Source organism: Astatotilapia calliptera, chromosome 5, assembly GCF_964374335.1.
Source record: "Astatotilapia calliptera chromosome 5, fAstCal68.1, whole genome shotgun sequence".
Lineage (NCBI taxonomy): Eukaryota > Metazoa > Chordata > Actinopteri > Cichliformes > Cichlidae > Astatotilapia > Astatotilapia calliptera.
In genome coordinates this window covers 29,341,263-29,359,414 of record NC_137426.1, presented here as the reverse complement: position 1 = coordinate 29,359,414, position 18,152 = coordinate 29,341,263, and the positions used below count along the sequence as shown (strand labels likewise).

Genomic DNA, 18,152 nt, shown 5'->3' with positions numbered 1-18,152 from the left:
TGGTCCGGCCAATAAACTCCTTCTAATGTCAAATAGAGCTTATATTAGTTGCAGCGGAAAACGTGTAAATACGTCTCATTCCCTGCGCTCTGTCTCTATCAACCTGCGGGATCCCCCCCACCCCCCCACCCACAAATGATGCATTAGATGCATTGAATGTATTTGTTGTGCAAGTTTGAAAAGGCGGCGATAATCTGGGAGTGAGAGATAAGGAACACCAATTTATTCAGCAGCACTTTGGACCCCGCTTCCAGCCTCGGTCGGTGCTGACACCCCCAGCAGTTTGCTGATAACGATTAGGCCATTTATTATCTTCACAGAGAACAAAGATTGCGCGGTGCCGATGAAATATTACCCCTGGTAATAATCAGAAGGAGAAGGACCCTGGCATCTAATGCAGTGTGCATATAATATCTCCCTGACGAAAGCCGTGCACACACACACACTCGCGCACCCACACATACACACGGAGTATGTGCAGAACGCACAGAAAACGCATTAACAAAACAAATACTATTTATTAAATATTGCTAAATATTTATTATAATATTAAGTTTTAGTGAATTTGAAACATTCAACTTATTGGAAAAGTAATAATAATGATGTATTTGAGAGACATAAAAAAACAACTACCGAATAAATTGTAACTGTTGTTAAAAGACACATATGTGAACTCACATTTATTGGGTTTGCATTATCAACTTAATAAAAATACACAACGTTGTTTAGTCCACAACAACTCGCTAAAATAACCTAAAATAAGCCAACAGTTTTCAGATTTAAAATATTAAAAACAAATAAAACAAAAAAGAATGCTTTATTTCAAAACCGCAAAACCTTATACTTTTAGACTGTTAAGAGTCCAAATAATACTGAGAAAGTATAAAAAGTGCTTATGTTAGCCTATTGGCGTCTATTATTCGTGCCTCCATGCTCTGACGAGTCCAAACATTAAAACAAATGTTTACCAATTCAGCAATTCAGTCAGACTTCACATTTTCTTTTCTTTTCTCTTCCCTTTTTGTTGCATGTGTGTATGTGTGTGTGCGCGCACTCTGGGGAGCACGGGCCCCGAGTTGCAGAGGTCCTCGCGCCCCTTGCACCTGCCTGGCTTCGGCGCAACGCACGAGCCCAGGTCGCGTGCAAGAGATTTTAGAGGCTTTGCATGTTTTACAAAGTTGTTGTTGCTGTGTGGGATATAAAGCCCCCCCCCCCCCCCCCCCCAAACACACACAGACATAAAAAAAACGGGGTGGAGGGGGAGGGATGGGTATTTTTCTTTCTTTTTTAAACATGTTTAACTCAGTGTTTTGGGCGGGAGGTGGGGGGGGGGGGGGGGGGGTCTCTCAAATCAAATATCTCAGTAAGTCAATTAGGACCGAGGCTCTCGGTCTATCCGAGTTGTTACAAAAAGCGAAAAGAAAACAACAAGAAAAGAAGATAGAGCATTTATTATCACTAAAAAGTAGCTTTTAGACTTTAATTATTGAGCAAGGAAAGCTTTAGAAAGAGCACCGTGCATTTCCCAGCTATGCAATTTCTAAGTTCACTCCCCCGGTCACAAGCCTCAGGTTCAGCCCCAAATTAATCATAATGACTGCGCATTATGCAGCTGGGACAAGTTGGGTTCGGGGACTCTGCTCGCTCCCTTGGTGGCTCCAACATCTAGCGAAGTTCTTTATTTCCCTGCATGTATGTAGACCATATATTAAATCCACAGGCTCAGGTAAGCAGCACATCAGTCTGTCAGGGCAGAGCTCACAGTGACCTCGAGGAACGTTGATATACATTTTAAAAACAAAAGGATGAAATGCTGAAAAGCACGTGAGACACAAGCTATCCTAAAGTATGTTGAGAACCTCTCGGGGACAGGTACCGCTGCCAGTTTTTTGTATTTAACCAGGACCCGGAAGACAGGCTGCTGGCTGACGTGCCATTACGCTGCTGTGTGCCCGCAGCCTCTCACACAGGCACACAAGTTTTTTTTTTCTTCTTCATTTTTTTTAAATGCTCATATTCACAGAGGTTTGGACAGAGCGAGAATAGAGGGGGGATACTGCAGACACTCACCGCTCTCCGCTCCGTGACGACACAGCACACAGAGCAGCGACCATCAGGCCACCGGGTTTTCCATTTAGTCTCGACAGCATCATAAAAACGGGGCAGATCTGGACACCTCTTCGGTTTGGTCGTTCATTTTGCACCGTTATTATTATTGTTATCATTTATTTTTGGAGGAGGAGGAGAAGGAGGGGAGGGCAGAGAAGACGCGAAGCTGCGCAGTGAATCAGATGGTTCCACTTTCTCCGGTTTGACTTTGTCTGCTGTTCAAGACTGGTGGAGGTAAGCCAATTACTGCGTTTTTAAACTATCTGAACTTTAAAATATTATTTATGATTTTATTTTATTTTTATTTGATATTTTGTAATTATATGTGAGGCTATTCAAAGTAAGGTACTGGTAATAATAATTGCTACAGGCTCAGCATAAAAAAAGAAAAACGGTTGCTTGTGCATTATTTTCATGGCTATCGAGGAATAAAGTACACTGATCGCACGTGCACTCTTTATGAACTCTTTATTTATAATTATACATCCCCACTGTCACAGATATTTGGATATTAGGCCAAATATAACCCTCCGCAACATCTCTAAAGCGGTACAGTGATATTATATGTTTGATGCAGTCATACGTTGTAATGTATTTTATCATTCATTACTCATATTATTATTCGTCATTATTATTCATATTCACTGCAAGCGCGCTGTTTTTCTTTTAATTTCTACAGCACCGCTTGTTTTTCCCGAATGATCGACCAAAAAAGTTCAAGATTAAGTCCGGGTTAACAAAACGGATGTATGTGTGCCATAGCTTCTTAAAATAAATAAATCAATAAATCCTTTTTAACGTGGCTCACTTTTCGTGTTGCCGTGGGAAGGGTGTTCTGGCCCCGAAAAAGGAAAAGAAAAAAGAAACTAAATTGTTTAGTGTATCATCAGCGAGATATTAGTGACGACAAAGGTATTCAATTGTCACGCTTTAAAACGCATAATGACTCGAGTAACCCTCTTTGATCAGTAGAAGGAACAATCACATCACTACACTGGCGGAGCTGAGACAGGGGGAGGGCTGGTGCGTCTCCGCAGGCACGCAGGAGTGCCTTTCTTTTTCTTCCACCCTCTCTTACCTGTGCTGCTGGGTCTGCTTTATGTGTGCATGATTTAAGAGGCATGGCGTGATTGTGTGTGACTATACAAAGGGGTTTTTTCCTTCCCACTGTCACCAAGTGTTTGCTCATGGAGGCTCTGCGTTACCACGGGGTCTCTCCCTTACAATATAAAGGCAACTGTTGTTAAGATTTGGGGCTGTCTAAATAAAGCTGTGAATTGAATTGAAATGATTACAGCAAAGAACAGTGGCATGAAGATGGAGTTGTGAGTAAACATGGTAAGAGGTCCAAATGTGTTTTTTTGTTTTTGTATTTATAGCTCCAATAAGTGGTTTTGACTGTAAAACTAGGTTCACCTTGCGGTCCGTAATCACTTTTTGTTGAGTGTGTGCAGTCCATGTTAATGTCATACCCGCTTTTTCTGAAATGTCATTATTTTTGATTCAAAAATGACTTAAATGGGAGACTGTGCTGCTCTTAGGCTCCCTCTCTCAGCAGTTATATGGTGGGTGCTTGTGTCTATAAAGCCCCCCACCCACCCAGTGCCCTGGCTCGATCTAATTAGCCGTGAGTAAAGGGGACAATAATGCTTCAGCTGGTTTCTGTCATTCTCTTCTCTCTGGCTCTGCTTATCTTCACAAGCCCCACAGTGGCTCTTCACACCCCCATCCCCCCAAAACACACACACACACACACACACACACACACACACACACACACACACACACACAGTTGGGCACACAGTCACACACCTACACTGGATAATGATGGATGACCGTGCCCAATGGGAACAAACAGGTAGATAAAGCCAATCCCATTTAATAACAGCATGGATCGGAATGATAATCTTGTTGTTCATTAGCCACTGTGGCTGCACGGTGATACAGTTGTTGCACACAGTTCTCGCCCAGCTCAGGAGGCGTTGTGCGAGGGGACGCGTTCTCCGCTCTTTGGATGGCATCGCCGGGTGAAACAATACTGCTGTGTCCTTGAGAAAGACAGAGGGAAAAAGGCAACAGCAACTCCCCCACCCCCCGTCCTCTCCCACTAACCCTCCATCACCCTCTCCCATCTTTTTGTTCCAGCAAAGATACAAATGGGATTAATGAAGGTATAAATTACAGAGGGGGTAAATCCTGCTGAGTAATCCATTTGGCAAACATGCAAACAACAATGGGAATACTACAGCAGCTATCCTGAGCCTGATTCACTCTCCCAGTGGTTAACACAGCCAGAATGCAACACAGACCGGCAAGTCTGAGCCACAGTGTGCAGTGTCCTTTCACTGATGGCTACAGGATCAAGAGCATTGCTGCATACTCACTGACGCTCAAACAGAGGGAGTCCTTGTTGCTTAGGGTTCAAGCATGTGACAGCAATTACTGTGCGGCATTAAATTGTGGGTAATTGGTGCAGTATTGTTGATTGATGCAGTGTAAATTACAACACAATATTTGTCACTGACAATTAATAAGCATATTAAGGTAGACTTCACTCCACCTGCCAACTGTGGCTTCTTTTCCACTGGAATGTCAGTTATTGGAGTCGCTGGCCCTCTGCTGCCACACATGTTGTAATTTGTTGATTTTAGGAGTTGACAAGCTCAAAGGGCTGAGCTCATCAACTCGCTGCCTCTGGCAACATGCCCGAGATTTAATGACTGATGACTGACACACACACACACAGGCGCGCAGTTATACCGCAGGTATGACATCAAACGTGATTATCGCCTAAATGACCTGTGCCGTGTCATCACGGCAACCCCCCGCAGGCCCCCACCCACACTGCTCAGCTCCTAGTTAGATTTTGTGACGTTGGATCCCGGCGTCGGCGTGGCGGCCAGTCTGTTCAGGGCACCTTCCAATTACTCCTTGTCAATCACACAAACGCAGCGGCAGTGCACGTAGATCTACTTGCGCACAAATAACAGCGCATGTGCTGCTCATTTTACGCACGCTTTCAATAAACAAAGAAATAAATACAAGAAAAAATATAATTGGACAGAAACGCATTTTTTCCCTTTTTGTCTAAAGATTAAATACCCCGCCAGGTTTCATTTTTGTTTTTGTGGGCAGTTTGTGAATGAGCGCATCGGGAGACGCTCTGACTGTCACCCACTGACTTTTCGTACCCTAAGTGCAACGTGAGGCCTTGCGCCTATCCCCTTTTGTCTGGCCAAATTATCAACGGGCGTCATTAGAAATGCAAACTATGTTTTGATTGCTCTGCCCCCGAGACAAAAACCACTGTTTTCACAAAAGGAATGTCGTGCTACTAATTAAAGACAATTAGGCGCTCCCAACAATGGGAGGGGGGCAATTCGGGGTCATAAATCGACTCCTCCTCTGTTGGTTTAAGAGGTGCTGAAATTGCTTTTTGTATTTACACGGGGAAGACAACAATCAAAATACTTACGCTTATTGCTAGTAATAAGGATTGATATGCAGCTTTAACCGGTCAACTGTGGCATAAAACCAAAAGACATTCGCAAGTGGGTGCGAATTTTAAATATCACCCACGAGTATTAAAAAAACGAAAGGTTTAACAATATTTTGTAAATGGGTTTATAGAGACCAAGGGGAGCTACGCCTGCATGGGTACGTTGTAAAAAGCTAACACTGGGCCATATATATTAAGGTGTAAATTTCACACATTGTTAGGCTCTGTCTTCAGCCCGTCGCTAAAAAGGCAGATTATCAGAGGTCGATTGCTCATTTCGTTTGAGCTTCATGAGCGAAAAAAAAGATCCCCGAGAAATTACACTGCTGATTGATAAGTCTTTTAGTTTTTCGGTGCAGGAAAATGAAAATTGAAAGAAGGAGAGCAGGGACGCATTTAGCCAATTGCGGCAGTGCCCGCTATGATTGGTCCGGACCGACGCCCCGCCCCCCATGGCTTGATATGGGAATTTACTGGCGCCAGCCGCATCAGTCTGCCCCACATCTCATTAATGCGCCTGAGCACTGCAAGGATCAAGAGGTTTACACATCCAGGGCTCTGTATACCATCAGCTGATCACAACTGCAACAGGTATCCAGAGGAGACATTTAAGTGTTTTCTTTATGCGGATACAGGATGCGTTGCTTCGACTTGGAGACAGCGATGTCTTGTTTTTTCCGACTTGTAATGGCAGGAACCCTAAATTGTGCAAAGTTTACTTTACGTGTCACCCGCTATAATTAGATAAAAAACGAAGGGTGCTTCGATTTTGCATGGAAGGAGAGACGTGTCGTTAAACTAATATGTTGCTTTCGTCTCTTTGCAGGTATCCCAGAGGAGAAGAAGGGAGAGCGAGTTATTTAAGGATTCTATTTCTGCTGTAAATCACAGTTCAGGAACTATATTTTAAGGAGGAATCGACTTCCACTTGGAGGCAAATAAAGCCTAAACAGAGAGGCATTCAAGGGGAGAGGGGAAAAAATAGAGACTGTCAGCTCAGACATGGAGGTCGCAGCGGCAGATCAGTCTCGGTGGATGGCGCACCATCATGCTGTGCTGAACGGTCAGCACCCGGACTCTCACCACCACAGCCTGAGCCACAACTACATGGAGCCCATGGCGCCTTTACTGCCGCAGGACGAGGTTGATATGTTTCTGAACCACTTGGACTCTCAAGGGAACCCCTACTACACCAACTCCCGAGCAAGGGTCACCTACAGCCAAGCACACGGTAAGATGCGCTCAAGTTTACGATCACCAAGTGTGAGGCCAGATAAGATAAGATGTCTGAAAATACAATATAAATAAAATTGTATTTAAAAAAATCCATTTATAGATCCATGTTTTAAAAGAGTCGTATAATACCATAATTTTAATGTGTGTGTGTGTGATATTAAAGGCTAATGATTTTTGTGTGTAAAAAAGCTTATTGCCAGCCTAACAACAAAAGCCTCTGCAGCAATTAGTTAGAAAAAGTCCTTCTTGACTTTCCTGGGTCAATTCACCAACATAAAAGGAATTTCTAACAAATGACAGCAAGAGGAAAGGGAAGTATGTCACTTAACCCCTCTCTGTTGGGGCAGGAGTTTCTGGAGGGAGAGAGGCACTTCCCGGATATAAAATAAAAAGCGCAAATTTACTAATAACAACCTTTAGTCCGAGAGCTGCTGCGGACGAAAAGATAATGCCCAGACAAGGAGCGCTGTTTATTTAACACTTTTGTAGGCTTTCATAATGCTATATCGGCTGCTTTCATTTAATGGAAACTATTTGTAGAGAGGTTACTTAATTTCGATTTAAAAAAAATAAATCTATTATTTAAAATCAACTACGAATATTTTATCTACATCTGGAGCTAAATGTCGGATTTGAGAAATTCAGGGAATTTAACAGGTAAGATTTTTTTTAACTGAGTTGTAAACTAATGATAAGACTTGTGGATTACTGAGAAATTAAAGCAGAATACAGCCATATTAAATAGACTGTTATGGTTTTCAGCTCGCCTCACTGGGAACCAGGTCTGCCGGCCACACCTCATCCACAGCCCCGGTATTCCCTGGCTGGACCCCGGTAAAGCAGCTCTGTCTGCTGCACACCACCACAACGCATGGGCGGTCAGCCACTTCAGCAAACCCGGCCTTCACCCCGCCGGCTCCGGCTACCCCTGTAGTAGCAGCACCGGCACCGCTCCGGTGTCTTCGCTCACTCCAGCGTCGCATTCCAGCCCGCACTTGTACAGTTTCCCCCCTACCCCTCCAAAAGACGTGTCCCCGGACCCCGGCCCTACCTCTCCGACCTCCACCTCAACCAGGATGGATGAGAAAGAGTCGATAAAGTACCAAGTGCCGCTGACGGACGGCATGAAAATGGAGAGCTGCAGTCCGCTCCGCAGCGGCCTGGCCTCGATGAACAGCCAGGCCCCAGCCACGCATCACCCTATCCCAACCTACCCGGCCTACTCTCTCTCTACACCCCACGAATACGGCGGCAGTCTCTTCCATCCCGGCAGCCTGCTCGGCGGGTCCTCGTCCAGCTTTACGCCCAAATGCAAAAGCAAAGCCAGATCGAGCTCAGGTGAGTCTCACGTGTGTTTTGAGCCCCCCTCCCCCCTTTTTCTCATCAGATGGCAGATCAAATCGATAAGGCCTAATTAAATGGTTATGGTTTATTCAGCTGAGCGGTGAAGCGTTGCGCAATATAGGTTAGTTTACACAACCAATCATCGGTTGATGAATATTTCATTGGTCTCCACGTAAAGGTGATATTAGTATTTCCACTATGGTGCGAGCATCATTTTATTCTTTTATTTTCTCTTTCATTTATTCACAGGTGTAATTACATTTATCAATTTCTTAATGCTTGTATTATGTAAACTTCGTGGCTCAGACTTGTTGCTCCAGTGAGTTGCTTATACGGAAAAAAGAGCGATAATTTCCACATCGGACACTGTCAAGTCTTATTTCACCCATTACACTTTTTTTCATACTTGTGTGATTCATTCTCTTAAAATGTCAGTGTAATCGAGGCGAATAGGCAAAAAATAGAGAACGAAAGTGGGATTATATAATTTTTGGGACTGACTGGTTATTCATATGTATATGTTTTTACATATAAATAACAACTAAACGATGCATATAAACTGGTTAAGTATATGTTTTTAAAAATAAGTGAAATAATTTAGCCGCTTTTTGAGCAGAGAGAAAAAAGTCCAACACTGACATTTTTTTACACACTAACTTTACATTCAGACGCCACACCATCAACGGTGCTCAGGCAGGTACATGTTCGTGCCACAGGCTTGTTTTCTTTTAAACGTGGCCTTTATTGCGCTTAAAAAACGAGGGAGTCACGACGCCCTGGCTCCTGCCATATCCTGTATACCTCCAAGTGAACAAATCACGACCTCCACCCCGCCCACCGCTCTCCCCAGCACTAACAAAGCACAGGCGACAGAGCCCTGCTGTTTGTGTTTTTAAGCACGGCCTTGGCCCGCTGTGCTGACATGAAGTGGAGGGGCGAGCAAGTTCACAGCAGATCTGATTCTCCGTGAAGATGAGAGTGCATTCTGGTGCAATGAGCAACCATGGATTTTTAAAAAAGGACTCAAGCAGTTTCCCATTTCCCCTTAATTTTAAAGACATTAAAATGTTCATAATAAAGCAGCATATTTTCTGACTGTCTGGACAGGATTTTGATTCAATATGCTGCATGTGCTGGGAGTCAAATTTAAGGGGGGATACTTAGACTTTATGCCTGACACTAATGGGCAGACATTTGAAAAAACAACTCAGCCTGCTTAATGAGTGTGTAATTTCCCTACATTGTTCCAGCTGTGGTGCACTGAGTTACTGGACAAAAGAAAGAATGGACGTGAAATAACAAAAAATGCAGTGTGTTAACAAATTGTTCCAAATGTAGCTTTGCAATTATCTGCATTGTCATCCTTTGTCGCCGTGCTTTTTAACACACCTGGGGAATGCTCGGTGCCTGATAATACTGAGCGAATATGAGCTGTTGTGGTGGAGAAATGTTATACTGTGACATTTAAAAGAGCCTGACCAGACTGTGCCTGAATCAGCAACACAAACATATCTGCCACGACGTTAGAAAAAGAAAAAAAAGGCTCTTATCTATCAAAGTCAATGTCCAGTGCCAGTAATTGTGATTGATTGTTGGACAAAATGCCACAATGACATTTTCTCTGTCAGCACGAATACCTCACGGTACGGCTTCCTGTTGAACTGGCCCTCAAACCCACAGCTCCTTCCCCTCGTGCAGCTCACCTTATGCACGGAGCTGTTTCGCCTTCCCATTTGTTTTTCGTATTTCAACACTGAGCATTGTGCAAGGCAAAAAGTTGTAAGTCATTGTGGGCGAATATGTAAAACATATTAATGAGACTGCTTGTGTGTGGTCGCTTGACTTGTGAAATTCTTTAAGGGGAAGAGAAGGGAGGTACGAAAACACAAGAAATGCATTTCAAAAGGAACCTAGCCTTTTTTTTCCTTTTTGCTCAGGTCAGGTCCTATTGTGGTGCAAGGGTGGGACTTTGGGTGTCGCTGGCATTATAACAGAAATAATGAGGTGATGCTCTAGGGAGAGGGGAACACCTGAATTAAATGAGCTTTGGTTTAGCAACAGGCTGTTTGAAGTCAAACCTGAACGGGGGAAGAAAAACTTGTGGGAATAGTTTTTCTTTAAGCAGCTTGTACAGAAGAGAATGCGCACACACAGGACACTGACTATTGATCCAGTCACCAAGAATGATAGAAACTATATTACAACTTGTGCTGATACAATGCTGTCTCACTGCTGTTTCTGACACCAACCAGCACGCAAGCTTCTCATCAAACACTTTCCGACACATTTAATACCACCTACACACACTTACTTTCCTCTCGTGGGTGCCCACTAAGCTGATCAATAATGTAGGCTTAATTTGATGGTGTGTCTTACTCTTCTTGTTGGACACCTCTGGACATGTTCTGGCTGTCTGTGGCCTCCCCACTCCAGATCAATTTACATAGAGGTGTCTGTGTCCTGGGCAGCCGTGCACACTTGGTACACCTGCACACTGATATGGATGTTTGTCACTACCCCAATTTTTGACTTCATATTACAAGGCCATCTGAGGTCATGCACCACTCTACTATAACTACCTGACCAGGTTGTGCTACACAGCTGCTATATGCTGCTCCACAAAGAGGGGGGAACTTTTTAATTATATAAAATTTCCTCTTGTCTCCTCCTCTTGAACTATATGCAGAGGGCCGTGAATGTGTAAACTGTGGTGCTACGTCCACCCCGCTGTGGCGGCGGGACGGTACCGGCCACTACCTGTGCAACGCCTGCGGACTGTACCACAAGATGAACGGCCAGAACCGACCACTTATCAAGCCCAAACGGAGACTGGTGAGTCCTACATCTCGCTCCATCCCCTCACTCTGAGAGAAGGCACCCAAATATGAGCACAAAGCAGATGCCGGCAGCACAATTCCAGGAAAGTTATATTTTCCCTATGATCTTCCTGGAATTGTTTGTCCCTCTCACCCCCCGATGATCCGCCTTCATGGCCTGTTACAATACTGCTACTATTGCCATTGTTCCTGCTATCATTATTGCTGGTACTTCTGATACTGTTACTGATACCAATGCCCATGCTGCTTTAGTTAACACCATGCTTGAGTAAATGAAAGGCAGCAATGACAGAGAGGAATCCTGTGGTGGCTGTGCCATGTTGCAGAGCTGCTCAGTCTTTATTCACAATAAACCTGCTAAAAACGGGGCTATCTATCTATCTATCTATCTATCTATCTATCTATCTATCTATCTATCTATCTATCTATCTAGTATGCTTTATATATATTTTGTTAAAATATTTTATAGATATAATTTGTAATCAAATTGCATAATAATAATAATAATAATAATAATAATACTAATAATAATAATGTGCCGATTTATATTAATTAAGGTATTAAAAAAATAAGGTCTAAACTAATAAATTGTTTTGAGCTGCGTAACCTTTGACTTCGTTCACACAACCTCATTATGATGGCTCTGATGGTCTTCATTAACACTTTCTGCTAAATTCGAAAAATTCCACCGCATTTTTTTTTCCTGAAATACTAAAACTCGTTTTTGAAATGATCGTTTTTCGTGTTGTTCCTTGACGATTTCCACGTCGTTCCTATTCGTAAAAGAGAAAAAAAGTCCATTACATTTTCCACTGGGTCGGCCCATGTGGCTGTAGCTTTTGCATTTTCAGCTCAAGTGTTTTTCAGAGTTGTGTTCAAAGGGGCATCCAGTTGTTTCCTATCCGGATATCTGGCCGGCCCAGATAAGGAAGTCAGGCTCCCGGCTGTTTCCGCCTTCAACCAGCGCTCTGCATTCTCTATGGCTAGACTGACATATACTATAAAGAGATTATCACAACACTGGAGGAACCGCTTATGTGTGAAGAGACAGACCGCGAGGGGCGGGGACTGGAAAATAAATGGATTTATGTTGTTCTCTTGTTTGTCATTATCGGTGGGCAGTGCTAGGCTTAACGCACAGTCGCTTTGCATTTTTTAAATTTAAATTATGATGCATTTATATTTTACCTCATATGAAAATGACCTGGGTTGTTGTTGCTGCTGCTACTCGCCAGGTAAACAGCAACGACTCCACCTGAAATGAATTAAAAGACTAACCTGGATGCTGCACGCACGGCACGGAACCGGAGGCTCCTTGCATGTGAAGCTAATGCTTTTTATTATGTGTGGAAAATCGATCCGTAATGGGCACGGCGGCATATTGTCAGACAGGACACCGTGTCTCACACGACTCGCAGCCCATTTTTTTTTCTTGGATCGTGATAAAATGCAGAGTTTACGCAGGACCTCCATTAATAGGATACTTATCATTAAATAAAATTACTAGCGGGCCTGTAGAGTAGCGTGAGAGACGTCTGCAGGGGGGGGGGGGAGAAAGAAAAAAATGGCTCCATGTCTTATTGCACAAATTACAAAATTTGATCATAGTTGTAGCGGGCGACATACATGCAATTGATTCAATAGAGAAGTTAAGTAATTTCTCCAGTCTGTGTGTCGCTTCTTTTGATGTTTGTCTGCACATATTTGTGCGGTCAGAGATGGGACCTCACGTGCCGCCGTTTAAGAAGTTTAAGAAAAACCTCCCGTTAACTTTCCCGTCGTGTCGCACATTTTCTGGGATAAGGTATCAGTGTTACGGCTTTATTTTAATCTAAATGATGCTTCTGCTGCTGCTAATGGTTCAGACGAAATCTACTGTGATGCGCCTGCGCTGACCTCCCTTCCACAAGTGACCGAGTTTAGTATTTATGATGCATTTTTCCTGCTTCCTTCAGTCCGCTGCTAGACGTGCAGGCACCTGCTGTGCAAACTGCCAGACCACCACCACCACCCTTTGGAGGCGCAACGGGAACGGAGATCCGGTGTGCAACGCCTGCGGCCTTTACTTTAAACTGCACAATGTAAGTAGCTTCGGGAGGGGGGGGGAGAAAAATGAGTGTGGGGTTTGGAATGGAAGGAGGAGGGGAGGGCTGCTGGTCCTTAACTGGTTAAGTGGGCGGACAGCTCGTATCGATTTAGGAGCACAGAAAGTGAGAGTGGGGAGGCAAAGCCTGCTCACACTGTCGAGCAGAACCCACCGGGCGGCTTTTTTATTAAACCATCGTTGTTTCAATGGGGGGCGTTACTCCCCAGAGAGGCTGCCGGGTGGGACTGTCATTCAGTGTAACGGCGTCGGTTACACTGATGAGGATTTGTCTGCTGGCTGCTCCTTTCAGAGCCCAGCCTGGTCCTCATCCCAGTGTATTCATTAATGAGCACTGTGGTTCTGTTTGGTTTGGACAATTAAACAAAAGATTAAAAAAACCCACACGCCCCTGACTCGCTTTATAATGGAGCTATATATGCAAAACAGCTGCTCATTATTTATAGCCTTTTATGAATAACGCTGAGGTTATTCATAAAAGGCTATTGGGATAGTAAAAAAACAGTAAACATGCAACATGTGACATATTTCTGCTAAGATTTAAAATAAAGAGGCTGTAAAGGAGCTGTGACAGTAACCTAAACCTAAATGTCTACAATGCTGTATTCACACTGTCAGTGGTGCTTTTGTTCGCCACGCCTGAGCTAATGTGCCGCTCTTCTGCTCTTCACAGGTCAACAGACCTCTGACCATGAAGAAAGAAGGCATCCAGACACGCAACCGCAAGATGTCCAGCAAGTCCAAGAGGAACAAACGTTCAGGGGACGGCTTTGACGAGCTCTCCAAATGCATGCAGGACAAGGCCTCTCCCTTTGGTGGTGCGCCTGGCCTCGCCAGTCACATGACCCACATGGGTCACCTGCCCCCCTTCAGCCACTCGGGACACATGCTGCCAACGCCCACGCCCATTCACCCTTCATTCGGTCACCCCCACCACTCCAATCGCTCGCCGGTCTGGGCTGAGCCTCACTGAGGCCTTTTCAGACCCAGAGCCCCCCTCGCCTGTAGGAGTCATCACATCGCCATAAACACTAAATGGCCTCCCGAGTCACGACAGCTGAGCAGCCTTGTTTCGTGTACAGTGGTTGTAGGGAAAAGACTTTCAGTCGGACTTGATGACTTATGGCTGCGTCACGGCTGACTTCACTGATGAGCCGCTGCGGAGAGCGAGACTTAAGTGGACTCTGTAAAGAGCTAATGTGAGGAGGGGTTCGTTAGTCCTTGGGTGACAGGGGATAGCAGGATTGGAGATGTTTGTCATTCTTTTTTTGCTTATTTTTTACTAAGTCACTTTGGTACCCACCTCTCCTTGATCCTGCAACAGGAAACTCATGAGAGGGCTTAAAAAGAACCGCTGTTTTCACCTCACGACCATCTCATTATATACTGAGACACACGCGCCCTGTCCATCCCCAGGCTGTCGTTCACGACTGCTCCTCAGTGCTGGAAGTCTTCAGACTGGCTAAACAGACTGCCGCAGAAGTCATGCGCCCCTGTTCCTGACCAGTCAGATCCAACCAACAGTACACCCCAAAACCAGTGCCCCTCTAACATGCTGGATTGTACACACCACCTGTTTTTGATAACAGAGTTTTATGAAAACAAAGCAAACAAACAAACAAAAAAACCGCAGTAAATAGAGTGTTTATAAATGCTTAATTGCTATTATTGTTGTTATATTGTTATAATTATTGCTACGATAATTTATTTTCACTCTTTAAGCTTTTGTCCAACACAAGGAAAACGTCTGATTTTAATTTTGTGGTTATTATGTAAAGAAAACACTGACCTGTCTTAGATGAAAAAGTCCCTGAGCTGTACGTTTTTATCATTTTTCCATCTCACACAGAAAAGGAAATAAAGTTTAATACTGAGGTAAGATCTGTCTCTATCCTTATACGCTGCACACATTCCAACTGACAAAGGGCAGTAAAGAGAAGAAAAACAGCGTGACCACTCCTTGCCTTTAAAAAAACCCAACTTCTATACCTGAGCCCAGTTTGTTTTTAAACTACTCCTGCTATGTTGGTGGATTTCTCATTGTGATTCTGTTTGTTTAAGGTTTGATAATGTACCTCTTTGATAGAACACATCATGTGTCTGAAGTGTTTTCACAGTAATGTGCACACAGACAGACATTATGGCCTGAACGGTCCTTTTAATGAAGACTACTTGATTATTAAAATCATAAGTGATATCAGATGTATCAAGGGAAGCTCTGTGATCCCTTAAGCGTGGTAATGCTTTGGTCAGGCTCCTCCTCTATCTGTGATGGCTCGTTGTTAAGAAAAGGCCTCTTTGTGGAGTTAAAGCCCCGGGCTGGACCATTGTACCCAGACAGCAGGCTCCAACCAAGGGCTCCCAAGTCATACAGTCATACATATGCACAGACCCACATGCTCTCACACAAATGCAAACCCTAATTCACACCTAATTTAACCAAGTAATACATGCAAGGTCTCCTTCTTCTTTACTTTTAAAAAAAAATCTCTAACAGCCAAATTCTTGATGAATTTGCATGTGAAAAATACTGAGTCATGAGTTCAGTTCAGCAGGAGCTGCTCTTGCTCCCCGCGTCTGTCGGAGTAGCCCTCTCTCTCTCTGCCTCGGCCAGGGTGATTGGAGTGAGAGGAAGGACAGTGGGTCTTTAGTGGGAGAGAGAAGAGGAAGGAAAGGCAATCAGGCGACCTGAGCAAACACATGGGGGTCTGCTTGAACCCTTCGCACACAGATGTGCTCGCAGCTGAGGCTGCCAGGAAGCAGGCGTCAGCTCTGTTTCTCCCTCATCTCCTCCTCTTTTTCTTTCTCTTTTGTTTATCTTTTTTTCACTCTCCCTCTTCGTGCTCTCTCATTATTTTCTGTTTGTCTTCTATTCTTCCCTCCGCGCTTGTCGTTCTGCTTCTTCCCTCCCATTTGGACGATTACAGTAAAATAACGGGGCTGGAGAAACTTTGAACAGAGCCAGCCGCTAATGAGTCTGCTCGATTAGGGCCAATTTGAGGTCATCATCGCTGAGTTCAGCGTGCCCTCACACACCCACAGCACAAACCATCCGATTAAACGGTCTACGGTGAAATCAGACAACTACCCCTCCCTGAACCCTCCACCCTCCTCACATCTGCTGGACTGCTGCAGAGGTTGATCTGCTGGGGTTTCCCAGAGTCTTGATCCGTTCACATTGAAAATAATATTTATCCAGGCTTTACATATAGAGGGCATGTTGCTATCCAGTGAAGCTGGAAGGCTCTGTGGTTAGCTTATGCTACATTGTAGCAAACTCCCAACACTGACTGGCTCGACATGCATGAACACAGCACTGAAGGACTGCATGTGAATGTCTGTTTTCACTGAGGGGGTGGGATCATCTTGATCCACTTGCTGAACGTAAGTGAAAACGTAACGCTCCACTGCCAGCAAGCAGCCTAGCATCTGTGTGTAGCACAGTGTTTTTGGAGCTGGGCCTCGCACGGGCCACGAGTCCAGCGAGTTGTGCACCGCTATAGTCAGCGAGCCTGCTCGGCCGGGCTTGGCCAGACTCCCGGACTGAGAGAGGGAGACGGAGAGAGCCAGCTCTCCTCAATGAGGCCCTCCAGAGGGAAGGAGAAGCTCTCCCAAAAATAATACCAGAGTCTGCCAGGCCAGCAGCTCGCAAGCACATATGCAGACATGAACATGCAAGTGCACATGCATACAAGGTTGGTGTGGTGTGTGACCAAGCATCATAAACCTGGTGTGCATATTTGTAGGAAGCAGGCCTACATTTTAACTCACATGCCTCACAAGGGTTAGGTAGCATTAGGTAGCGGGCACAAGGCACGCACGCTTGCACATGAAATGACTTCTGGGTGAAGTATTTCGGTGTCTGCGTGTGCCACTCCTGCTCAATTTTCTACCCCATTAAATTGATTCAGTTTCTGCAACAAGAGGGTTTTGTATCCTTTTTACTCACTAGGTCTCACCAAACCAACAGCTACATTGAAGAAGACATCTCCTTCTAACTCACATCCTGAGTTATGTGACACAAAAAAGAAAAAAAAAAAGCTGTAAAATAGGATGTTACTTATCTTCCCTATCAGAGTGGCATTCCATAGAGGAGATGAAGAGGAGAGATCTCAGATGCGTTGGCGGGGTTGAACATGGTGGCCACCTAGATCAGAGCACCGAGAGGTTTACGACTTCAACCTGGAACTGGATGTTTCAACTCATCTCGACTCCCTGCCTCCTTCTCCTTCTCCCCTCCGCTCTTCCGCTTGTACTCAACCTCCCTCGCCACCATCCCCACCACCACTCATTCCCCCCCTGCGCTCGCATATAACTAACCATCTCCTCATTTTCCCCCCACTCCATCCCCCTACTACTCCCACTTTCTTCTTGTCTCCCACTCCTCCAGCGTATTTGTTTTTCCATCAAATTGAATTAGCGGAATCAAAAGGTATCCCGACCATCCCCTCGCAAAGTTGAGTTAGGGAGAGAGAGACGTAGAAGATGAAAGGAAGTGCAGTGCAGTTCAAATGCAGGTCTCCCAATGTGTGTGTGTTGCAATGGGGGTTGACCTTTGCCTGGGCCTAGCTAACAAAGCATCCCTCCTTCCTCAGACCCCTATAAGGATATTAAGACTGCTAGTCAGGACAGTATTTAGATAATACAAACACAGGGCATTTATTCATGCCTTGGGTCGCTATAAAGTTCCCCAAGTAGTTCATTTGTGGAGTCAAAAACAGAACTTAAGTCATGCTATGATGAAGCATTAACTGAGCTTTTAGCTGTTTGAACTGTAATGGTTACCAAGTTAGCGTTTGAGCTATATAAAGAGGCCGACACGTGAACTTCCTCTTTTCACGGATCAAGAGAAATTCATAGAAATACCCGTCTGACTGAGCCTGACAGGAAAAAGGTGTGTATGTTCAGTAAAGCACCTGGTGAACACTATTCATGGAAACCTCTACTGATACACACCATTTGTCACTCGAGCAACTCTTCTAAGATTAATCAAGTATAGCACGTAGCAATGATGTGATGAGCG

At 44.5% G+C, this 18,152-nt stretch overlaps 2 protein-coding genes across 4 annotated transcripts in view; both read left to right on the top strand.

Moving 5' to 3' along the window:
• The window catches only part of LOC145428749 (uncharacterized), a 217,496-nt gene that overhangs the window by 174,290 nt on the left and 25,054 nt on the right, over positions 1-18,152 (top strand). The window lies entirely within an intron of this gene.
• gata2a (GATA binding protein 2a) lies at positions 1,714-15,008 on the top strand. Of its 3 annotated transcripts, none has more exons than XM_026168725.2 (6): positions 1,714-2,343; positions 6,435-6,839; positions 7,607-8,182; positions 10,863-11,020; positions 12,981-13,106; positions 13,803-15,008. In XM_026168725.2, exons 2-6 carry the CDS (start codon positions 6,611-6,613, stop codon positions 14,100-14,102), a joined length of 1,389 nt encoding a protein of 462 aa, XP_026024510.1. In that variant the 5' UTR covers positions 1,714-2,343; positions 6,435-6,610; the 3' UTR covers positions 14,103-15,008. The 3 variants fall into 3 exon arrangements, with proteins under 3 accessions (XP_026024510.1, XP_026024511.1, XP_026024508.1); XM_026168726.2 differs by lacking the exon at positions 1,714-2,343 and adding an exon at positions 6,047-6,199 and having other exon boundaries at positions 10,875-11,020; XM_026168723.2 differs by lacking the exon at positions 1,714-2,343 and adding an exon at positions 6,047-6,199.